We start from the raw sequence: 26,319 nt of genomic DNA, 5'->3' as shown, positions 1-26,319 counted from the left end.
TCTCTCATCTCATTGTATTTTGTTGAAGGCGGTTTTTTTTTAAATCAAATCTGGTATTATGGTAATTTGTAAACAGTTTATGACGAAGCCCGAATATGAATATGAATAAACCGTTTTAGTTTGTCCTTGTGGTTAGTTATAAAATGTAAAATTGATTTGTTGCTATACTGTTTAGAGCCAAGCACGTTAACTTAACAAGCAATTTAAAAGCAATTGGTCCCAACAACGAACACTAGAAGGAAAAATAAAAATATTACACATAGGGCACCTTTAACGGTAGGCAGCGGCTTGGCTCTGCCCCAGGCAATGCTGAAGTCCATGGGCGACGGTAACCACTCACCATCAGGTGGGCCGTATGCTCGTCTGCCTACACGGGCAATAAAAGAAACCTCCGTATGCTATAATTTAAAAATAGTGTTATATTATATCAAAATGATGTCTGATGGAATTATAATATATAACAAAATACGTAAAAGGTTATATTTAAATACATATATTAATCATGTATGAACGATCAAGATTAGCTAGCGATTTACAAAATAATAAAGTGGACTTACGTTTAGGGCACAGGGCGGTTTTTTAGGGATGCGCCGAATTTGGCGCGCTACAAATTTAATAATTTTAGAGAACAAAAAAAAAGAAATAATTATGATACGTCAATATATATATATATTTTCAAATACACGTTACGTATCGTTCGTTGTAAGTTGCAAGCCAATGGAAAAGGACACCTGCGTTTCCTGTTCCAAGAAATAGTGTGCGGCGCGATAACGTTTAGCTGCTAAGTTAGGTTTAAGCTTGTTTCATTCGACGATAGACGCTGCATCGAGACGGTTCCATACAAGCTGCACCAGACTTGTGTGGAACCGTCGTCGATGGAAAAAATAATTTTGAAACAACAATTATAATTTTTTCAATTTAATTTTCTTATTTCGAAATATATTTTTTTTAAATCTACGTCGTTTCATCCGTTTACTGTCAGCTACAAATCTGCTTCGGTTCAGTCGATTTTATAGGTTATTGGCGGTTCGGTAAGGTTCTTTTTTAATTTTACCGATCCTATTCTAAAAATTTTAGAATATTTTTAGCACAGTTTTATTAATGTATTGTTTTTTTAATTTAATTTTTCTTTTTGCCCCCAGGATGTCATCACCCGAACATGTGTCGCGGGTTCGCCGGCTCTACAAATTGATCTTCCGGGTTCACCGGGGCTTGCCGCCCGAACTCCGTGTCCTGGGAGACAACTACGCCAGGGACGAGTTCAAGCGACACAAAAAATGTAATAAGGACGAGGCTAAGATTTTTCTCAACGAATGGACGGTAAGTTCAAAGGTCACACTTAATGTTTAGTTGTACAGAATGTTTGTAATGTTTGTCATGTGCTTCACGGTGCTCCAAAATTTCTTGATGATTTTATGTAGTTAGTTAATTTTGTATCTAGTCGTAGAATACGAAAGTTTCTATAGATAGGGCTAAGTTGTTTAATCTCAAATTTTTGCCTGGACTTTGTACGCACCAATGAGCCTATATATGCTCCAATGATTTTTTTAGTTTTTGCACACAAGAACGCAGTTTTAATTCACGCGCCAGTAAATTGATCATGCATTACTTACTGTTCATAGTACCGAGAGGGTATGCGGATAATAAAGCCACCGTTGTATCAATCGAGTATTTATTTTTATAGAAATTCGTACATTCTTAGGTCATCCGTAGTCTTGACGCGGCAAAAACACTGCTTAAAGACAGAATTTATTTAAAAAAACTCACAGTCAGTCTGAGTCTAGATGGTAACTGCAGTATAACAACTCAGAATGTTCTTAAAAAAAACTCACAGACAGTCAGTCTGAGTCTAGATCGTAACTGCACAATAACAACTCAGAATGCTCTAAAAAAACTAACACACGTTCAGTCTGAGTCTAGATCGTAACTGCAGAATAACAACTCAGAATGTTCTAAAAAGAAACTCACAGACAGTCAGTCTGAGTCCAGATCGTAACTGCAGTATAACAACTCAGAATGTTCTAAAAAAAAACTCACACACAGTCAGTCTGAGTCTAGATCGTAACTGCTGTATAACAACTCAGAATGTTCTAAAAAAAACACACACACAGTCAGTCTGAGTCTAGATCGTAACTGCAGTATAACAACTCAGAATGCTCTAAAAAGAAACTCACAGACAGTCAGTCTGAGTCTAGATCGTAACTGCAGTATAACAAGTAACAACTCAGAATGTTCTAAATTCGTTCATATCATTCAACAAAAAAGCATTCATTGCGACTGATAAGAGAGTACCCGTAAATTAGACTAAGAAAACAGTGGACACATTATTGCAGTATAAAGAATTTTTCAATGAATCTATATCTATACTCTATACTAATATTATAAAGAGGAAAGATTTGTTTGTTTGTTTGTTTCGAATAGGCTCCGAAACTACTGGACCGATTTGAAAAATTCTTTTTCCATTAGAAGCCGACATTGTCCCTGATGAACATAGGCTACTTTTTTTTTTTTTTTATTTTTTTTTTTTGGTTTCATGTGTGTTTTAATGTTTCCGAAGCGAAGCGAGGGCGGGTCGCTAGTTCGTTATAAGTTATTAAGATTTACAGTTGAGGAAAATTCCAAAATACTTATCAGACGATTGTGTATTAAAACTGCAAAAACACATTCACTTGATGCGGACGCCGCGCCGGTACCTGGACGGCGATTGTTTTTGTTGTTGAAGTGACATTTGCTCATCAACCGTAATCTGCTTTTATCAATTTTAAAATAGAATAAAACGCACATACATAAAACGGCTGACATTTAGGTGGAACGTTATCCAACGTAATGAAATTCGCATGCGCATTGTTTTTTTTTTTTTGTAACGCATTTATATTTACTATTTGTCCCGCAGTAGTCGAAATTCGACTATAATTAATTGAAATTATAAGTTTGAAACGTTATTATGCTTCTATTGTCAAAGACTATTATACTTCTATAATCACAGATTTCGCCAAGACTACACTACAGACAAATAAAAAATGTTAACCTATTCTCAATTTGATCACAGACTAACAGAGCAACAAAAGTTTGACAGTATACATACAGTATTCATATGCGTGTGTGTCAAATATATGGTAGTGTGTGTAACGTTTTTTTTATTGATTTAATGTATTATTAATGCAATATTTAAAAAAAAATTACCATTCAGCACTCCTTCGCTATATTATCTGTAAGTGTGGGAAATTTCATACTCCTTAGTCCGCGCAATTTTCGTAATAAGGGGTACAAAGTTTTTACTTCACGTATTAATATATAGATAATATTAATACGTGAAGCAAAAACTTTGTACCTCTTTTTACGAAAATTGCGCGGACGGAGGAGTATGAAATTTTCCACACTTATAGAGAATATAAAGAAGAAGTGCACAATGCTAATATTTTTTTAAAATAATGCATAAAAGATACATTAAATCAATAAAGAAAACATTACACACACTACATCCCATGTATTTGACGCAACACGCATGCATACCTACTATTTATTGTCAAACTTTTGTTCTTGACGTCTGTTGTCAAATTGAGAATAGATTAAATATTGTTTGTCTTTGTTAATATTTTTTATAGTGTAGTTTTGGCGAAATACAATCATAATAATGTACAAACTTACAATTCCAATTAATTATAGACGAATTTCGACTACTGCGGGACCACTAGTATAGATTTATTACGTAATACAGAAATATAATTTGGTATGTAACAGATTTGATTATAATAAAACCCATTGCGATTTAGTTTAGTTATATTCTTTTTACTGTTAATTTGCTATTGTTTTATTGTTAATAATATAAGTTATTTCTGCTATATCGTGCTCTCGTTTTTCTGTTCTTTTTTTTATATTGTCTGCCTCTGTTTCATTTTATTTTATTTGCGATTGTAATGAATGTTTCTTTTCTCATTTAAGTAGCTATAGCCTGCGAATTCGTTAACCTTTATGATTATTCTAAAACCGCTAAATATGCTTCATGAACATCACCGTAGCCCGTCCAAATCGATCATACGCACCCTTCAATACATTGCCATTGTCGATTATAAATCAAATTAGATTATTATTATTTTTCTCACTACTTAATCAGTGCATGTGCTTGTCTGTCCAATCGTCTGAATTCGTTATATATTTATGTCGAAATATTAAATGCACATTAACTTACTGCTTAGAACGAGTGATGTAATTTTGCCAATTTACTCGATTTGTATCGCTTTCTCGCTCGTAAAAGATCTGCTTAGGTCTGCTAGAACACAATATCATAACTATGTACTTTCGCAGTGCGAATACATTCTGCGGGTTTATTTATTATTTTTTATTGCTTGTATGGGTGGACGAGCTCACAGCCTACCTGGTGTTAAGTGGTTACCGGAGCCTATAGACATATACAACGTAAATGCGCCACCCACCTTGAGATATAAGTTCTAAGATCTCAGTATAGTTATAACGACTGCCCGCCCTTCAAACCGAAACGCATTACTGCTTCACGGCAGAAATAGGGAGGGTGGTAGTACCCACCCGCGCGGACTCACAAGAGGTCCTACCACAAGTAAAGACTAAATAAAATAAATTGCGTCAACCAGGATTTTTGGAGCCTGTGACTCCGAAAACAGCTTTATATCAGGCGGGCCGTCAGTTCAATTGTCTATGCTATAAACAAAAAAAATACATTACGAATTTAGTCGGATACAAATTATTTTCAACAAAACTTTCTCCTGAGACTTTCGCATAAGAATGATGTCATACATAATTATTGCGACTCGAGAATGAATATTGTTTTGCATATATTTTGTGAGATTCAGCATTTGGAGTCCTTCCCATGACTGTAATTAAATACCTTGGACTTTTGCCCACACGTGTAGAGCCAGCGTGACGTACTATCGCGAGAAAAACGCTGACGCTCATTGTTTTGTTATACTGCACTTATGCGCAGTATAATCGTCCCCGACTCGGGATACAAATGCTAGTCGAGAACATTACTTGTCAGCACATTTCACGACCAACGGATCTCGGTGTGTGGCAATATGGAATTCAAAACAATACTCCGATAAATGAAAACATTGAAACGTGATGTTAGTCAGTTTATTTTTTGTTTTGTCATAGGACTACGCCATTAACCTTGCCAAGCAGATGAAGCCGCTGCACCAAGCCAAGAACAAAATGGTCGGTGAGTACTTAGATCCGAGCCTTCTAGACCACATGAGCGATGAACAGATTGTTCAGTTGTACGAACTCCATAAGGCGGCGTCATCGGAGCCTGATAAGGAGTCATCGGAATCTAGTTTCCATGGCGACGGCGCGCAGCATGTGCCGTCGCGTTGAAGGCTCTGCTTCGTTTCCCGTACAACTCACGATCCAACGCGCTGCAACAACCCAGCGCTGGCGACGCTTCAAAGGTCTCGCCTTTAAGTTTTCACCGTTTTTTTTGTTACTATGGCGGATTTAATTTCAAAAAACATTTTTTTTTAATCATTTCTTTTTAAGCTGTCTTCGGGCACATTTAGTTATGTAGTTTCAACTAAGTTCTAAGGTCAATCCTATAAAAATGACCGTCTATTTCTATCTTTAACATGGGTTTCTATTTTACATTTCGCCGATACTGTAAGATGTAATATAAACTGTAAAATAACGTAACTTTGATATTTATGCGTACCCTCCCGAGAATGTTGTCAAGACTGAACCTGTTTTCTGACTGAAAATTTCTTTAACTAGTCCGTTTAGGCTTTTCCTAGCTATTCGTATACGCCTCTTAGGCATCCCCCAATATTTTGCAGTTTGTATTTAAGAAAACTTAAACAAAGGCTGGTCAGAATGCAGGTTTAAGTATTATTATTACGTAAAATCCTGTGCAGTGAGAAAATAGTTATCGAGTAGTTTTTACGACTTCTTCTCTACTTTTTTACTTCTCATATAGTTATTTTTTAAATATTTTCTTGTATTTTTTAACTGTCTATATTTACGAGTACTTTCGGAACAATCGCTAACTGTATTTACGATGTAAAGCAACATTCAGGTATCATTAATTACATAAATGAATGAAGGAGTTTCTGAAAACCCATCTATACAGAGTAACATTCATGTTTTATTTCGAACCCGTGTACCTTACGTAAATATAGGCCAGTTTCTTTTTTTATATATTTACTATTACTATTACGTCATTAGATAGACTTTAAACAATTCAGTAATATTTTTGTATTTCGGTATCATTCAAAAGGTGTCTGCAACATTAGCCAACTGTTTAACAGTCTTATTTCTTGAACCAAAGGATTTTTTTACCGTTCATTTGATGAACTGAAAACTATTTTGTCTCATATAATTCCCACGGAGCGTCGATATAAATCTAATGTTCGAATCTTAGGAGCATTGCAATTTTGTTGAAAAGTACGCCGATAGGAAAGAAATGTTCCTAAATGGGAAACCGTACATCCTATATAGGAAAACGCTTTCCTGTCTCGTAGGAAAAACGATGTCCTATTAGAAAGCGTAAAGCTAAAAGACTAAACCGATAAGTCTTTAGAGATTCAGGGGTAAATTAACACAACGAATCTTGCACGTTCGTTGCAACAAATGAGACTTGGACTAGCCGGGTTGTCATTCAAAACTGTAGGGTAGCTTCCACTGCGCAGATGTTAAAACACTGGTAGTGGAATCACAGAATAGAACACAGAATGTCGACTGGAAACAGGGCGGACAAAAATACTGTCAGCCCCGGCGTTACGGTCGGCCGAAGATTTCTTTATCTGTTCTGTGGTGATTTTTTAGAGACTTAATGACTACTAGCCATCATGTACCTTATAAGGTGTCTTGGGAGTGATCTACCGGACACCTGGGATCATCGTCAGATTTACACGACAGCAGCTAATTTTATTTTATTTAAGCAGTAACTTAAATATATTCACTTATAATGTATAATGCGTGGTCTTTGTCCCCGTGGTATCCTGAAAGCGTAACACTGTGATTTCAGAATTTCCGACAACACGTTACCAATGTGTATTATAAAGGCGATGGTTGCCGATGTTACTTAAGCTGATAAAATCGTGTGGTTTACTCATCTCCCTTAGACATTAAAATCCCTTTTAGAATTTGTTTACTTTCAGACCTTAATAAATGCACTCTGTAGCGGAACTGAAACTTTTTAATTTTATTATTTGACATTGTCTATTTCAATATAATATCTCTAAACAGTTGTTAGGCCCACCAGCGAAAAGTACCTATCTAGATTAGGAATACACCATAAAGTATATATTTATCGTAATTATCCATTTAGCAAAGACATATACATATATTTGAGATTATTACAAGTGCTACTACCGTACCTTCTTAAAATAGTGAATCATAATATATACTTTTGAGTATTGACAGAACGTGTCAATATCAATCGTACAGCAGTGCCTTTTAATATAGGCCTAGGAAATCGTTGACTAATTGATAATAATAATAATATGTATTATTTTGTACAAAACATATATTATTGAACAGTTATTAAATACAGATGTTTAAATAAAAATTCGGTCTTGTAAATAAACTTGTACAGTATTAGTTTATAACCCAAACAGCGCGACAGTACATATATTCCGTATTTACTTCGACTTAAGAATTAATCATGTTATAATATATTCATTCTGTATGATAAAAAAAAACCTTATATATTTTTATATTGATATGATTATAATAGTAGATTTTGTATAAATAATCAGCAGAACAGTAACATTCAGTAGTGAAAACCGAAATCAGCACTCTATATTTATAGTATGTACATATTATTTTAGACCACTTGTAAAGATTAATAAATAGCCTAATAGTATTTACTTATATGAAGATAACTTTTATGTAAAAACACCTGTAAAGTAAAATTGCATATAAAAATCAGTACTAAAATATTAGCAATATATTATTAATTATAAACGATATGTATCCGCGTAAATAGATTTATTTGTAAATTATTATCAGCCTAAATTACTTAGTAAATAAACTCGCATAACAACTGTTTAAAGGCATTTCCTAAAAAGTTTTCAATAGCTCTCTTAAATAGATGGCCGCTATCTTGAAAACAAATTAAAAATAATAATAGTATCTCCCATAAAAATAACGTTCAAGTAAACCACCAAACAGCTCCAAAGGTATACCATCTTCCTCATCACTTCATCTCACTGTTACGAAAATATCAAAACAGTTCAATCGTATACGATCTGACGAGAGCCACACAAAGGCCTGCATTCACGTTTTACATCTAGTTTTAGCTGCTATTACATCTAGACTAGAAGATTCTAGAATAGCGTACAGCATTATGCTGTCGATTCTTAGAGATCTCATTAAGTCTTCGTGTACATTACCATTCGATTTTCATCATATGTCTATAACGTCTGCAGTGCAGTATTGTAGGCATTAAGTGAAAACTTAAAGCCGAAAACTCACTAGCAGTTTCGGACGGTATGGTGATTTCGGCGGGGTTCTACGTGCACTTCTTTGATTCTTCACGAGTCATTGATGTACCCAGTGAACTATAAGTGGTTAGTCAGACGGTGATCTTTTTAACGAGTGTGATTCGCGTGCGGATCATACGTTGACCTGTGGTACGACTGTTGAGTCGTGTCTGAGTAAGAGGTCGGAGAAGACGGATTGCACCTTAACCCAAGCATTTGGGTTGAGGTTACAGGAAGATTCAATACCACCAGCAAAGTACCTATTATATGTAGCAGTATTTAATATCGCATAGATATTAAATACTGAACCAGAGTCCTCTCGTAAATTAGACGACTTTGGCGATTTTTTCGTATTTTTTCGAAGTTTATTAGTTAATGCCTTTACAAAGGGTGTTTTCTAATGTTCGAATAAATTTCAAATTCCGATGTATCTCTTTGCACATATAAAACATTTCGTTCATTAATACCGTAATACTATTTGGATTCTTGTAATTTTGAATAATCATAATTTCTTCTGTATCGCTCATTCACAAGTATGATACATCATAGCGCACACATGTATCATATTTGTTTCTGATGTTATATTTTATGTGCAAAGTATCGAATACGCACCTTAGATTTGAACTAAAATATATTTCGACGCTCCGATTTCTTAGTTTTAAGCTGTGTGGTCTATTCAAAGACATTAAATATCCACTTTCAGTGTTAAATGTACTACATATTAATCTACATACGTGCGCAATTAGATGTACCTAGTTAGGTGGGATATGTAATTCGATAACATTTAACTGTAGTTTTAAACTATATTGTGGTTAGAATGCAACCTTCGTAATTCGCTCATATAATAGAAACATTCAATACTCAACGTACCTACTATATACTATACGTGCCATCGAAAAATAAACGAGTCAGTGAAAGTAAGTATACACATTCGGCCTTTTGTAACAGACCGATCGAAACGGTAAGGATGTTATTAAGAGATGCGGAGTAATGACGGCATTGATGACGTATTGTATACGTATATGGTTTAATTTTTTTTTTCAATCGTGAACTATTCCTTCTCCCCTCATATTGTAAAGATTACGAAATTTTGTTAGTACTCATTGATATAAATAGTTCCGGAATCTCCCCTTTGTTTAACAGTGTTGGTGTTAACTGTTGAGAGTTTGTTACAACGTTACGTTACGTTTTTTTTTTTTTTTTACGAAAATGACGTGTTGCCTTGTATTCGTTGATATTGTAAATGTTTATATCTTCCACCACCAAGAATTCACACAGTCAGTCTTGACCAGCAGTCGGCACCGCAAACTGAAACACTAAAGGCGTACAAATGTTTAAATTTAAATTTCTTCTCCTTCTGTACCTCCCGTGCGGTTCGAATGGTAAAAACGATTTTCTAATATTAAAAACACATTCGGGATTCCACGCTCCGTCAGTGAACACATACATAAAATCATCGCGCGTTCATTGTGATTCTTACACGACATGCAGTAGACTGTAAACTTAGAATAAGCGTTAAAGTTTCAAAATTCTATCGTAAGTGTTGTATAGTGTTTAATGCTTAATAGATGCTGCTATACTCTTACTTATTTGCGATTTATTAGTTAAGGAACGTAGAACCTATGTCTGTTTCGGGTTAGATGTAATTGTTAGACTACGGTGGCGTCGTCCGGGAAAATTTATTTGTAAGGAAATTTCAGGTAAAATTTTAACGTAAGCTTAATTCTTATAACTTTGTTTCTATACTATTAACAGTGAGTTAATTTAACCTTGCTAATTTAAACACACACATTAACTATAAATTCGAAATTTCATACGGATAAGCACAAATCGAGAACATTTTAGATTTGTTAAAAAAGTATCAAGTTGTCCTGTGAGTCTCAAGTTGTTCGGTGATTGCTTAGTCTCTACACATCAATGATCACTTGATACTAGAAACGCCGTACGGTCATCTACCAATTTACAGAAATAAGAGAACATATTTAAAAAAAAAGTTGATCTTTTTAAAGAAAATAACCGTTATTACCATGTAAAATTAAGTTTAAATCACAAAATTTTAACGTACACTCTATGATTCAGACCACAAAATAAACGCCAACCATTAATAACGAACGTCATAGGAAACTCACAACTGTGGTCCTTGATCACGTATATTTGATTAATACAGATCTGTATGCAATATTAAAGTACTGACAACAAATACCAAGACGTGCGAGTTAGAAATTAGCTCACTGTGTAATTAATATCTTATACGGCACGCTTTTTTGTGGTGCAAAACAAACTGCACCTTTCTCGTCTGATATAGCAATAATAATCGTAAGTGTTCGATCGTTAAAATTATTGAAGTAGCATTGTGGGTGTGAGAATTGGGATTCAACATATTCATAGAAAATCAAATAATAAAATTGAAGTCATCCAAATCAATTCTCATTAAATTAAAGGAATTCAGTTATCAACAGGCAATGCGCCGTCGTGAACGGTATCTACAAATTATTTGGAATCTTATCCGCAGATGTAATGAGACTCGTTTGATTGTTTCGTAGTCGCCTACGTGTAGGAGAAAATATATATGACTAATTATTTCCTAATTAGATTGGAACCTTTGGAAAAATGCTCTCTAATCAAACTGAGAAATTGGATGAATACGTTATTCATTTGACTATTTCTATTAAAATTCACTGAACGAATTGAACACATTTCGCAATAGTGTAGGACGTCCGATTGCGACTTTAAAGATAAATCACTATTTATATTTTCTTTTGGATATTATGAATTATAAAGTCTAAGTCAAGTCGTGTTTTTAGTTCGCGTTCAAGCAAAACCGACGTGGTATTTGTGAGAGAGATACTCGTTACTACTATCTAAATAAATGAATGTTTAAACATCTAATATTGCTGTGTATATGGTTCGCAAGGGATTGTTTCTATCCGGACCGAAGTACCAGTTTATTTCTGATCTTCTTTTAAAGTATCTGTGGGTAGTCGTGTTACAAAATACTTAAAGACATCTTCAACCACAACTATGTTACAATATAGATGAAAAATTATATTGTTTTCTTTTTTGACTTTCAATATTGTATTCATCCCTGGGTACTATTTTGTTTTTATAATTATTATAATTTATATTGGAACATAGATGTGGCATAAAAAAAAGACCTATCAATTTAGTCTGGACATGGCAACCTACACATGTTTTAAAATGGTCAAAATGGTAACCATATTTAACATCTCAGAAATAATACTGACAGTGAGTAATATTCGACAGTGGGTTTAGTTGTAGGAGCGGGTTGTCTGGTACCATAACTTTCTCTGAATTTCGATGCGCTTGGAAAACAATATTTGATACGAAGATGAATATGATTAAAAAATCATAGTACTATTTACGCATCTAAATTAAGAGGAACATGCATTTCTTTTTCATGTTATTCAAACTACGAAATATTTTTTTTTTAGATTGAATAATAGAAAAAGTATCTCTTTGCAATTTTGAGGTTTGAAAAAGGTTTAATGTTTGAGGGGTATTATTGTTTTAGCGCGATCTAAAATCACATGAGTTGACTTTCTTTTTATAAAATCAATGCAATTTCTCAGTACCAAAAAAGATAGATTTATCACTGGTGTCTTTTTTTTGTTAACATTCAAATAATCAAAAGTCTTAATCAAATAAAACGATTCGGCCTAATAAATATTTTTAGTCACCATTTATTTATACATATTCATTTAGCATCTTTTACCGATATTGGTTGAAATAGATCATCGTTCGTATATCTCATTTCGAAAAACATTTGACCAAAGGTTGCTTTCTAATTATTTTGTTGGTAAAGCTTAAGATCAGTTCTGTCATACGACTCGTATCGTTATGACATGACTCACTCTCGTGGTATTGAAAATGAGGTCCGATTTACGAGAGAAACACTTATTCGTCAGAAAAGAATTCGTCAAAAACCTTGATACTAGAACGCTCTCCAAACACGATAGAGATGTAGAACTTAAATTGTCTCCTGAATAACAAGTAGTGGCAACCGTCGAGATTTTCGATCGAGTCTTGCTCAGATCTTATTATTCGTGCTGTCCAGTAAAGAGATTCACTTGCGTCATCCAACTCGCACTTTGGAACAGTGTTACTTCTTATTCAGCAATAATTTGGTTAGCTTTTTATTCCTAAGCGTAGATCTTAGATCTAGATTTCATATAGTTCGGAAACACTATTATTATGTACGTTTACTTCTTTAGGAATAGATTTTTCGTAATTTGGCAATACTATATAGCTTAACTACCCACTTCTCGATGGATCTTGATATAGCTTGTCTCCGCATCGATGTGTTTTAGTAATATATTTTTTTCATAATTGTTAGATTTAGCCGTTTATGAAGTTAATATATGTAAATGAATAGAAGTTTCATTTACTTGAGATAGGTCATATTACCAACTAAATGACAGGATGTTATGCGGAAACTTCGTTGGAATAAAAATAAGGATAACCCGTTTATGTAGGCGTGGTAGATGTCGCATTAATTTTTAAGAATGTTGTTATTTCTATTAGATGATTGAATGTCTTGTTACTTCTATTAAATACTTTATTCCATTGTTACATATTAGTTACGTTTCCCGATGCGTTTAAATATAAGAAAAAAAAAATACGCGAGTTAATTGACTTGTTATTTCGAAATCAGTTAAATTTGTCGTTGAAATTATTAGATTCCTTCACGTTGGGAAATTGTACGGTTATTCCGTTTTGGATGTTCGTGTTTGTTGGCAGTGTTCAATATATTTGTTTCTACTTAAATTGATACGGGACTTAGTTAACTGTTGTGGAGTCGTGTTGTAGTTGTGTTTATTGTTGTGCGATCGTTAACGGAACAAAACCGGGCGTGTCCCTATTCAAAGATATATTTTTCTACTGTCGCGTTTAACTATAAATTTTAATTTGGTCGTTCATAATAATCACGGTGTTTCGATAGCAGTAGGCAGCGGCTTGGCTCTGCTCCTGGCATTGCTGAAGTCCATGGGCGACGGTAACCACTTACCATCAGGTGGGCCGTACGCTCGTCTGCCTACATGTGCCATAAAAAAAATTATTGATGTTGTCTTGGAGCAGTTGATCGTTGTTATAAGTGGATACGTCTAGTTTTGTTCTAACCGATCGATCTAGTTACGTTGTGAATGAAATTTTAAACGATCGTTAGTTGTTAATGAACATTGTTATCGACGTTGTCAGGTTTATGCGCCGTAATAAATTTAAGTTATATAAGTTTTAGGATAAGCGTTGTATATATTCCGATGGTCGTCATACCAATCGGCAACGAGCATACATGCAATAAATAGTTAAAGATTTGATGCGTGTACTATGGATGCCCATAGTGCTACTTAATTTAAGAAACTTATTTAGAATAGCCTGAAGCTAGATGTGCTGTATGAAAAACTCTAAAGTTACGGTTACATTGTTCGTGTAGTTAATGAACAATTTTACTAATACTAATATTCAACAGGCTAAAGACATGATATCACCGTGGAATACATTTAATCCAATTTCTCGAGTTATGACCATTTTGCAGCTGAAATATCTGGTTGCTTATTTTGCGAAATTATTGTCAAGATCCTATCTATTCCATCGAAAATATTGAAATCGAACATACTGCCAGACTTTAGGCTTTCATACAGCATATTGTAATTGTTTAGATAATTGAGTGTTGTTAGCCTTTAAGAACTCTTACCTCACTAGTTATGGTTTTAAATAAGAAAAGATCATAATTATATGAAACTACTTACCTAGCATGGATACTTACTTCCAATTTAACGCGTAAGTTAAGCTTTGATGAACACCACTATTTAGGTTAAAAATAACTCCCATTAAAATCATCAAAATCTTATTATGGTCTTTAACGTATAAGTACAATCAAATTATTTTTCATTCGAATATCAAGTGTCTTCCCAGAGAAATATCTCTCGATTATTGCGGAATATATTTTTAAATCTCTCTTCAATCGTTTTAGTTACACGTGTAGTATTTCATTACGGGTCCCCTTCTAATTAATCGAAATTACTTATTCCTAATAACAGTACGAACTGGTGGTAGGGTGTCTTGTAAGCCCGCGCGGGTAGGTACCACCATCCTGCTCGTTTTGCCGGACGCAGTAACGCTTTCCGGCAAAAAGAGTAGGACAGCCGTTAGACTATACAACCGAGACTTAGACCTCATGTCTCGAGCTGGGTGGCGGCATTCACGTAGTGATGTCCACGAGCTCCGCTAAAGCACTTAACATCAGGCGCGTTGTGAGCTCGTTCCCCCATTAACGCAATAAAAAAGGGATTTTCTATGAACCACATCACACGATTTCTCAATTCAAATTGATTAATTGTCTTATATGTTAGTTAACCTTTTGACGTTCTTCCTCTTATACTTAAGTGTGTTCAAGTTGACGGGATAAGACAGTCCCTTCAAATTGCCTTCTATTAATACCTCATGAAGAGATATATAAAGAGATCTATTTAACGTTATAAAAAATATCCAACGGGATGACATTAACACCTCTGCAGTAGTTGGCGATAATTAAAGATTTATATTGACGTAATTTTATGATATCTGTATTTATAACATCAACGATGCAGATAACGAGATAAAAGCTTTCACATCCGTTTAAAATTTGGCGTTCATTTGGTTAACTGACTTTTGAGTATTAATTGTGTAAACGATCATCACAATTTTTTACCTATTGGATTATTATTTTTTAACTAATTAAAACTAAACTTTTGGTAAGCTAAGTTCATGATAATTATACTTTAACGTAACCTGAGCACCTCATAATTATTTTTAATTTCAATTAGTACTAGTATAGGATAATTAGATTTATAATTTGCATAATCCCGGTGGCGACTACGCCATTCGGTTACGAGCATACACGCAATAATAGTTAAAAAATACATTCCCATGAGCTGCGATCATCGCAGTCCCATGGTTGATTCTTATTTGGCTTTAGATTTAATCGATGTGTTAGAAGTTATTAATTGTTAAGTGTAAGACGAGATTCGTTTTAGGATTGATTTTCTGTGATATAGCTTTCTATTTTACAATCTAGAATTTTTATTATCTTCGGTGAATTAACTTTCTTTTATATAATTCGTTTAGGGTGTTCATTTTGTGTATCGCATTTTCATTAAAGTTTAGAGTTAATTTGAGAACATTTACTTTTGGAGGCAGGCGCGTTCTTAGTTCAACTTTCGTGGTATCCAATAGTTTAAATCTTGAATTCTTAATTTCATTTTCAATTCATATAAATTTATAGAAATAGTCCCCGTATGATTGGTCTGATTTTATCGTCTCACACTTTAATATATAGTTTAGGGAAGTAAATGCGTCGGTAGATGTTGGTTTATTGCTATGTATTATATGTTGTCGAAAGAATAATGCTGCCTTTTATATGAGACTATGTTAGAAATACACGTAAGAGTCTATTGATATATATATTATATAATAAAAGATATATACGATTTCACCGTGATGCCACTACCGCGACACAGCCTCCTTAGATATTAAGTAAATGTCTAAAATTAAATTGATGTTGTAACGTGTGTCTTGATGTGTCTTGTAGTATATAGGTTAGATTTGTGTCGCAGTGTAACCATTAGTTATTAAGTTAATAGTTGGGCCTATAGATGGGAAAATCGCGATCGATGTCACCATCATCTTTGGATGTTCTAAATTTTATATAATGTAGATGTTTAATTAGTTTTTGGGATGTTTTTTTTTTGTTGGTCATACTTCGGAAACGGGGTTCTAGTTGAATTTCCAAAGTTTACAGTTTCATGGCACTACTAGATTTCGTAGGTGTTTTAATATTAGAATGAATAACGTGACTATATGATCTTTCCGCGTTTAATATCTATTCTGTAGAGCTTGACTTGTTTGTTGTTACCATTGTGGGCAGACGAGCACACGGCCTACCTGATGGTAAATGGTTACCTTCGTTCATCGACATCAGCACTGCCATTAGTAAAGCTAAGCCGCTCGCTGCCCATTGAAATTTACGCGTTACCAATCTACAATCATCACGAATGAGTGCATAATAATATATAATAATATAAACTTTCGTTCCGCCTTTCGCCTCAACAACAACTTTTACTGTTTCATAATAAAATGCATAATATATTTTTTTTTATTATATTATTATCATCATTTTACTACGCGCATCACAAATTATTAGGTTAGTTTATGTATTAGATGTTGGAAGTAGAAAACTTTGTATATATCCGATGGTGGAGCAAACCATTCGGCCAACGAGCATGTATGCAATAAATAGCTTAGTTTAACATTATTATGTGCTATGGTTACCCATAGTGCAGCTTAGGGTTACTTTTTACTGTGTTTAATATAAATTGACGACAAGTCGAGTTATTGATATAAGTTAGTGTGTTAGTTAATTTCTCTTCTCTAACGTAGGACTGCGTGACGACACCTCCGATAGGGATACGATATTACCGTGTTTCTATTCAAAGTCGGATTTGAAGAATTTGCATTAGAAACAGTATGTTATATTGTCCCTAAATTACTACTTTTCCAGTATCCCTTTGTCACATGTGACTGCTTTCCGCGCACTAAATATAATCTCTTTCGTAATGTGTAATTCGTTGTTGTCATCCACACATCTAAGCTGGACGTATTCTCGTCACATCCGACCTGGTGGCGTTCGAAATTATTTAACATAAAATTAAAAAGACATACATCACGCCGTTTCGTCTTCACGTCCCGTCCTACGTTATTGAACAGAATATGAATGTCAGACGCAGCATAATATAAGGTTATTCGTATCACATAAGTACCTCAGAAATATAATAAGCCGAAAAATGATATACCTCAAACCGCGTCACAACCTCATTAGTTGTAATTTTTAGGCTTGATAAGTGTTTTAATATAGTAAGGTGGTTGGTTAGTTTTGCCATTAATTAAATCACCGAAGTGCTATGTGCATGCAGGATATCTAATTTTGCATCAATCCTCAATGTGGCCTGAGAAACTATTTATTTATTTATTTGTTTATTAAGTAGTGAATTTTTTTATTTATTTAAAGAGGAACTGGTAATTATGTTTAGTTATTATATTTAAATGTTACCAAATTTTTCAACAATTTCTCCCCTTACAATTAGTTTTAAAACCCTAGTGTAATTTGTAGTATATAAGCTATAATATATAAAAATGCAGATGAGAGAAAAATAGATAAGTAAAATCGTGTACGTAATCTAAATAAAAAGTTAAAAATTCAGAAAAGCAAAAAAAAATATATAAAAAATCGTAAAAACAAAAAAAAAATATAGATTTAATTTGGTAGTTTTAACAAGAGTCCTGTTATTGAGGCATCCGTATCTTGAGTTCTGCAAGACTTTATTCTAACCATATGATAGCCAATTAAGCTTGGGATCGCTTTGACATTTGCTGTATGCGTTTAGGACGGTAGACAAATCAATAATATACTCAATTAATTCAGCACAACCTGATTAATGTTTTCCACAAAATATACTTCATGTTGCTTGCTCAAGGTACCTCAGTGCGAATGCCTCAGTAACAGAAATTCTTTTGGGTAGTTTCGTTAGTAAAATTTCGCAGTTTCATCGAAATGTGAGATTGCAACGCACGGAAGTAAGGCAAATAGCTTTTAGTATACCCATATACGTTTAAAATTTATTTTTACTATAAAATAAAAAGAATAAATAAAAAAAAAATTTAAAAGAATATAAAGTAAAAAAAAATCTAAATAATATTACTAAAAGAAAAGAAAAAATATTAAAATAAAATAAAGTAAAAAAAAAAAACAAAAAAGAAAAAAATGTTAAAAAAAAGTAGTTTTAGTATGTTTAGTACTTAGTGTTTAGTAGTAGTGTTTGATGTTGATGTCATTAACTTAAGAACTTAACTTGTTAGGGAGCATCGTATACAAAGAGAAACATCCAATCCAATAATGACTATAGTCTTTTTTGTTGTAAAAACACCCAGATATCGTTTCGACGGCCGAATATTTCACAATGGCCGGTACTTTTGCCCACCAATGCTTCCTTACAAGTAGTTCTAGTGATAATTTCGCAAATTATGTCGTAATATAACATAGTTCATAGTGATTGGTCTTATCGATAAGAAGCGGGATATAAAAAAAAAGAAGTAAAGAAGTACTCTATTAGTTGTTAAGCGGGCAAAATTTATTTTAGTAATAATAGTAAATTAAAAGCGAAAAAAAAATAAAAATTAAAAGGAAACGCGAAAAAAAATTAAAAAGGGAAAAAATTAAAAAAAAATTATAAAGGGAAAAATAAAAAAAAAATTATAAAGGGAAAAATTAAAAAAAAAAATTAGATTTAAAAATAGTCGATAGGTTTCGGTAACTCTGTCGCGAGACATCTGTTAGTGGGGCGTGTAAAGAGAGAGATACAATTAATTTCAACTAAACTTTCAATATAGTCTATAGTCGTCTGTTGTTACTACAACTGTAAAATAGGAATTTGGCAAGTAATTAATAAAGGGTAAGAAACATTTCTAATTAATATAATTGTGCCTCACTAAGAGAGGTTCTTGAGATAGTTCGGTAATTATATTTGAAGATAAACAGAAGAAGCAGTTAAATGTCATTTCGTCGTATAATCTTAAGAATATAGTAAGTGGGCTAAACGGAGCATTCTGAACAATTTATGACAGATTCGTACATAATGATTTCATCATGTTTTTTTATTATTTAATTAATGACGGAAAAAATTGCATAAAAACAAAAAAATATATAGTTATAAGCTGTTTTGAAGTTACGTGTCGCGTTTAGAATTAATTGTACTTCAGGAAGTCTAGTTTGTACTTAAGAATGGCAAAATAATATGTAAATTAGTATATAAAAAAAAACAAAAAAATAAAAAAAAAATTAAAAATAAAAACGATAAAAAAAACATTAAAATTAAAAATGAAAACAATAAAAAAAAACATTAAAATTAACAAAAAACGAAAAAAAAAACAGCTTAGGGATAATTTAATGCATAGCTTTTGATTTTATTTAAGTAAGATCCGTGAGGCCTTTAAGTAAATAGTTGAAAATAACCTCTTTTAGATCAAATCGACCTAATGAAGAATTCGAAATCGTTCACATTAATATGAAAAACACACATTTTTCAAATACCCTCAGGCTTGCGGCTGGACTCTTGTATTTTTATTATCACCTGTGTGGTTCCCGGGTAAGAATAGGACCACTCCATCTCATCCCGTGGATGTCGTAAGAGGCGACTAAGGGAATAAATGTTAATGAGCATCTAAGTCAGGTGGGAGGATCCTTGAGTGCTGGGTCCGAGTAGTTCAGTACCACCGTCTTACTCTTGTATTGCGACACACAATCTTGTGTTCTCGCAGGTAATATAAGGTAAGATATCTACTAAACGACGTGCACTCGAGGTATTAAAACTTTTACCTCAAAGGGCGATGCGTCTGTCTTCATTTCATTATGATGTTTTTTTTTTATTTAATTTTTTAAAGACGCATTCTAGAACATAACGATCTGTTCTACGCACGCCACCGATTTTTTATGTTTGTTGTTTGTTTTACGGGGGATTACGAGTGTTCAGAAGAAGAATAAATCTCCTTCTGTGGGAACGGGGGACGGTTAGAAAGGTGGATGGTTTCTAGTTTAGTTGCGGGCCTGAGTTTTACTTCTGTCTATATGTTCAATTGTGTTTTGATTTTTGGTCTATTCGATTTATTGTTAAGATTTAATATAAGATTTAAGACACATAAAATATAAAAAAAGCATAAAATAGATGAAATTATTATCCATATTCCATAAAATTGCAATTAACATCAGTTGCGAAAACATCTTAAGGAGTTACTTTTTCTTTTTCTGTATGTTGTAAGGTTCTACGTGTAAGACTAGTTTATAAGGTACTTTCGGCTTTTCTACCTCATAATGATAAGTAAATTATAAAATTAATGATAATCACTGCCTCGTTCACGGCCCTTACGTTTTAGTCGGTTTCGGATTTTGAAGGACATACACCCGTTATTTTAAGATCGGATAGAGATATTAGCAATTAGATTAACGAACCGAATACCTCAAATTTTGCTTGCACTAGTGATACAGATTAGAGGTAGATAACCGTCGAAGTAAGGTGTAGCGATAAGCGTTTGTTGTGTGTTGTATGTTGGTTCTGGTATCGGAAATGTTAATATGGCGCATAGACTTAAGTGTTAAAATTGTTAAAATGTTGGTATATAACGTTGTTGACAGATGAGTGTTTTCGAATCGTTGGCTACGCGCTGTTCCTTCAATAATCTCTTTTCTAACTGATGTCTTCGATGGTTATTCCTCATTCGTTTCTAAATTAAAAATTGAAAAAAAAAAACAAAAAATTCCCTTAATCCGTTGATACTTGTTAAGTTTGTGCGCGTGCCATAGATTCCTTATCTCCGGTAATTATGTTAAAGTTGTAGTAGCATCGCTATACCCGACCGCGCTGTCCGATGCATCTGAAGTGTTTCGGGCTTTAAGCGGATTTAAAGTTCGAAACAGGTCGTTATATCGCGATCGGTCCGGTATGTATGCTAACGTGTCACGCACTGTGTCAGGTTGTGGAGTGTCGGGTGAACTTTTCTGGAGTTTTAATAGTTTAATACGGATCCATTTTAATAGCACTCCTGATTCGAAGTCAATTTGTATGTATTTTCTTTAACTAGACTATCGAATATAATCGTTTTTTTTAAAAAGATATTTGTCGGTTTTCTTGACCTCATTAACTTCAATATCGTCATCACCGAAAACTTTAGACTCCGTTAGACTTCAGCGCTCCGATTATGTTCTCACTAAATGACGTGGCACAGTGAGTGTTAATCTGTTATACGGTAATCGTTTTTGATTGATTTAACATACACCGTTTGAAATCCACGAAATAAGGTTTTCTTGTAATTCTAGTTTAATAGTTTCCACTCCTGCATCCGATTTATATGTACTTACGTTAGTTAGTTTTGTGACATTTCATTCAGGTGATCTTCAATCCTGTTTCAATTAACCAATTCGTTCTCGATAATGCCGTCATTACTTTACGTATCTTAATTTCAACCCATAAATAATATGGGTGAAGTGCATTTGGCGGAGGAAGTTAAGCTTCCGAATGTTGTCATCTTGGTATTGTCGTAATCTGAGACGATGCAGAAGTTCGATATGCAAATGAGCGACGGAGAGAGTTGAATAAGCTCGACCGGACCGGCACCTCCGTTACGATAAAGATATTACTGCCGGTTGGATGCGGTGATAGTATACCATCTTAAATGGCCGGAATTGTTGGTCTGTCTGTTCTTATCACGGCCCGTGAATGTTGTACCTGGGACGTTAAATCTTGAACGGTTACGAGGTGGTAGGGCGTTTGATGAAGGACCCGATCGGGTGGGTAGCACTGTCCGAGCCCTAGCCCTCCGATACAGGCTTGTGTTGGTGAGCATTGGGATTCGGTTGCATGCGCATCATGGACAAGGACATATTAACCATGATTCATACATCAAGGACCGCCCGTCTCAGTCCTAAGTAAAGAGCGAATAGCTCGTTTTGTAAGATCAATCCAATATGACTCTCATATTGTGACGGTATGATAACTCAGGAGAATGTAAACATCTAATCGACTTAGAGTAAAAATGTAATAATTTTTACAAGGTCAATAGGAAGTGAGTATGTAGGAGGCCTCTGTGAGTCCAGACGGTCTAAAAGAGTTTTTAACAACTTATGAAGTAGGAACGTTGACTCGTAAATTTTTCGATGGCTTCTTCAATATTTGTGCAGTCTTAATATTACTTGTATTCATCCAGTACTAGTAGTTGTAAGGTGTTAGATTTAAAAAAGAAAAAAAAACTGTAGTTTTTATAAACTGTCATTTTTTTGCATTCTGTGTAAATAATTATCGTTTTCGGTACTTTATACAAACGTATTTTGTAAAACGATGGATTTATACAGTTTTTATTCTATATAAGTCATTTTTATTATTATAATTTACGGTTTTCATTACCTAGTAATCATGTTTCTCATTTTAACTATATTGATTTTATATTTTTTGTGTCTGATTGAGCGTCTGTTACATCGAAGAGTATATTGTAATCGTTTTCGAGAGATACTGATCATGAAAATGATATAAAGAGCATTGTAATGAAACGCCCGTGTTCGCTGGGCTTGGGAGACGGATCGGCGCTTCAATCAGATATTCGTAAGGTTTTTCATTTGTGTTTTTTATAATGTCTTTTTTAGTTTTTTTTAATATAAATACTTATCTTAATGTAACCACATTCATTAATCCATGTAAAGAACCTGTGCAAGAGAACGACCCGTGAATGAACACAGTACATATGAAATACTTATCAGTGTGTGTGTGTCTTTTTAACATCGATTCAATTTAAGAACGTAATCACATTAAAAAAAAAGAAGAAAAAAAACATCCTTGCCGAATTTTTCGTCACCGAAAAACATCGCGACAAGAGAAGCTTTGCACGCTCGAGAAGTTAATTGGAGATCATTTTTTTCGAAATAGTATTTCGTCTAAGAGCAGCATCGAACAGATTCAAAGTTAGAGATTACATCGAACGCTTCATCGAGTCTTAACAAAGTTTTGAAAGCACAATACACCGATAGTGTTTGGTTACGGCGTAAATATTGGCAAAGCGCATTTCGATTGAGGCAGGGTCGTTCGCTAGCGCAGTTCGTTTGTAATCTTTATAGTGTAAGCTGTTTATGGATATGCACAATATTGTATCGGTATTGCATTAATCAAACTAATACTGCTTTCATATGATAGGGCGATAGGGACTGTCAAGGATTCGGAATGGAGTCGTTTGGACATGGAAGGCATAACGGCGCGTCTATGAAAGCAGTTTAAATGTCTATTCAGTAAATAAATGTATGTTGTAGACTATTACTATATAATCGAGTGTCAGCTACCAGCACTCAGGCAAGTTAAACTGAGCGAACAATAAAAATATACGTATAAATTGAGATTGTATAAAAACATCTTGAATGTCTGCGGGCTCTCGTTTAACTGAATTTTGTAATGATTGCAATAAAATTGTCTCCGAAAGGAATAAAGAATGATAATTAAAAACAAAAGGATAATGTGATCAAAGGAATCTTATAAAGTTTGATTTAAAAAATAAAAAAAGATAAAAGGTAAATTTTACTAAAGCGTTTCTGGAGAGTGCTGGAGCTATTTATTATTAGTAATTACATATTTAACTTTGTCGTAAACTCTGAAATTGCATGTGGTAATATTAATCTTTCGGTGTCAACATTCATGTTTATAAATGTTTTTGCGTATCAACCAAAAAAAATAATAAAAAAACCAATGAAAATGTAAAATAAATGCGTTTTATTTCTCTTTAACAATATACAGGACCTAAACGTGCGTATATGTACCTTAAATATTACTTTAAAACAGGGAGATCGTTAAGGCAGGCCGAGCGTGATTAAAAATCATATTACAATCGAAGCACGCATCGCCTTAATTTTTACGATATTCTAATAAATACATACATTAAATGCTTTGAGTATTCTTTAATATTTGTGATGCAACAGTATTATAAAGCCAGCCTCTAACTCTCCTGTGAAATAGAACGTCTGGTTCGGAACAACTATATTAAACTATGATACAAGCTCAGTGCTATATCAAAATATAAAGTGAAATACATAAATAAAATTAATAACATGCCAACTACCAAACGACAGTAATCGGTGATCACATCACATTGTATCGTCAACAGCTTGAGTCGATCCTCAAAGAAAATTTCCAATGAATTTCATTTATATTTTACGCACTTTTTTAAACATACTATTATTAGATTATAGAAACAGAGTTATCAGCAACATGCTTCATCAAAAAGTACAATACTTACTTTTAGCTACAAGCGTCGTCATCAGTAACCTATAGGTCCACGCAAATAGCAATGCATTCTCAAATGTCTCAATGTTACATGTTTCATCTCAAAGCCTGGGACAGCGAGGATCATAATTCAACTGTTCCAAACCGGAAGGCATTACGGCTTCATTAAAATAAGCCTGGTGGTCGGACCTAGTTCTCAGAAGATCCCCTACCACTGATAGAAGGGTTGTTGTCCTAATAACTTTAACTTAGGTCGATCATACTCGACTTCATGATACAAGACATCGACATTCACCATTCGTAGGTATACGAAGGTAACGCAGGAACGATACTTCGCGACACCACAGTCCCTTATTATGATAGTCGCACGCCTGACTCCGATTCAGAACGCATCCTCAAGGATCCCACTGATTCAGTTTCAATATTGTTGGACGCTACTAGTAAAGAGGTACTGGCTAGAATCAGGTATAGCATAGGTCGCTAATCTTCACGGATGTCTACTGACACTCAGTCGTGTGTTCAGTGCGAGTTTTTTAACGTTGTCGATAGCGTAAAAGTTAACTCAATTTTGTATGGAGTTGGAACATTTGCCAACGTTTGCCGCTAGGGGCGCTGTTCCATCTGCATACTATTAACTTTTACGGTATCGAGAACGTTAAAAAACTCACACTAAGCACACTGAGCACCAGCTGGATCTTCCAGTATATCGCGATTCCAAACGCGTTTCATGAAGCAGCTGTCTTGAGCTCTCATACATTTTTTTTTATTGCCCTTGTAGGCAGACGAGCACACGAGGCCCATCTGATGGTGAGTGGTTACCGTCGCCCATGGACTTAAGCAATGCCAGGAGAAGAGCCAAGCCGCTGCCTACCGCTGAATATTCTCCACAAGCCTCGTTTGAAGAAGGACATGTCATAGCGCTCGGGAAACACCGTGGAGTAGAGCTCATTCCATAGCCGGATGGTACGTGGCAAAAAAGACCTCTGGAAATGCACTGTGGATGACCGCATTGGCTCCAGGCAGTATGAACTCTACTCCGATGGCGGGCAATGCGATGGTAAAAACGAGATGACGGTATGATCTCGAACAATTCCTCAGAGCACTCCCCATGGAACATACGGTAAAAAATACAGAGGGAACCGAAGTCCCTCCGCAGACCCAGAGGTTCCAAACGATCCGTGACAATGGAGACGTTGGTGCAGTTTTAGTAGCCCGCTATCCTACCCTTATCTAAGCCCTTGAATTATTCACGCAAGCTGGACATGACTCTGAGCCAATCAATAATACCATCATACCAAAATAAAACTCGCGATGTGTAGAGTTTTTCTAAACAGTAACATTATCGTATCAAAATCATAATTCATAAATAAATTCTCATTCCGAAGGCTGTGGTGAATTTTCGCCATGGCATTCAAAATGTTAAATCCGTAGTTGGCAGAGTCAGAAGTCAGTTCTGACGACTTCGGGTTGTATGAAGTCATAAACTTTAACTATAAACGTAATTAATTTACAATTGCTAAAATACAACAGGTTGTTAAAACATATACATAAACATACAACATACCTGTCATCACTGAAATACATTCCAAAATACCTTTGTGATGGACCATTAACTTAGGTGTAAATAAAATTAATTACAACAACGTTTAGTCTATAGCTAACTTAATGGTACTTAGCACCAAGATCTAGAAAGTTCTACATTCGCTAAAAATATGACGTTCGCTTAGAACAAACGCCGCCATGTTTAAAACATAATAAGCGCGACGATTGTACGAGCTGAGAGCGTATTCACTACGAATAAAAGTTGGAATAAGTTTCGTTTTATCTCACGGTTGGTACCACTGGCAAATTCGCCAAAAGCATTCAACTTATTATCGGCGCGCAATGTACATCGAACGCTTCCGAAATATACCGTCGCATAGTTTTTCATTGAGCGTCTTTCGTTGTGTTGCTAGCACATCAGAGCGTTTTTCAGCCACTGAAATAAATAACATAATTAATTGTGAAGT

At 34.3% G+C, this 26,319-nt stretch overlaps 2 protein-coding genes and 1 non-coding gene across 4 annotated transcripts in view; 2 read left to right on the top strand and 1 right to left on the bottom strand.

The window, feature by feature from the left end:
- LOC101736161 (succinate dehydrogenase assembly factor 3, mitochondrial) overlaps positions 1 to 23,794 on the top strand; it is a 33,091-nt gene extending 9,297 nt beyond the window's left edge. The window contains exons 2-3 of the mRNA XM_004932767.5: positions 1,143 to 1,320; positions 5,128 to 23,794. Of these exons, the coding sequence (XP_004932824.1) occupies positions 1,143 to 1,320; positions 5,128 to 5,346 (397 nt within the window). The 3' untranslated portion in view covers positions 5,347 to 23,794. The remainder of the gene's footprint in view (positions 1 to 1,142; positions 1,321 to 5,127) is intronic.
- Positions 814 to 890, top strand: Mir2761 (microRNA mir-2761). The gene has a single exon (NR_107330.1). It is a non-coding gene; the product is annotated as a microRNA mir-2761 (primary transcript).
- Positions 23,778 to 26,319, bottom strand: part of LOC101743425 (calpain-C) — an 82,741-nt gene continuing 80,199 nt past the window's right edge. For both annotated transcript variants that reach the window (XM_038012012.2, XM_062676840.1), the window contains one exon: positions 23,778 to 26,288. In XM_038012012.2, coding sequence (XP_037867940.1) covers positions 26,262 to 26,288 — 27 coding nt within the window. In that variant the 3' untranslated portion in view covers positions 23,778 to 26,261. The remainder of the gene's footprint in view (positions 26,289 to 26,319) is intronic.

This window comes from Bombyx mori, chromosome 1 (genome assembly GCF_030269925.1).
Source record: "Bombyx mori chromosome 1, ASM3026992v2".
NCBI lineage: Eukaryota > Metazoa > Arthropoda > Insecta > Lepidoptera > Bombycidae > Bombyx > Bombyx mori.
Note: the sequence above shows the minus strand (reverse complement) of the source record. Positions and strands in the feature narration are given on the sequence as shown.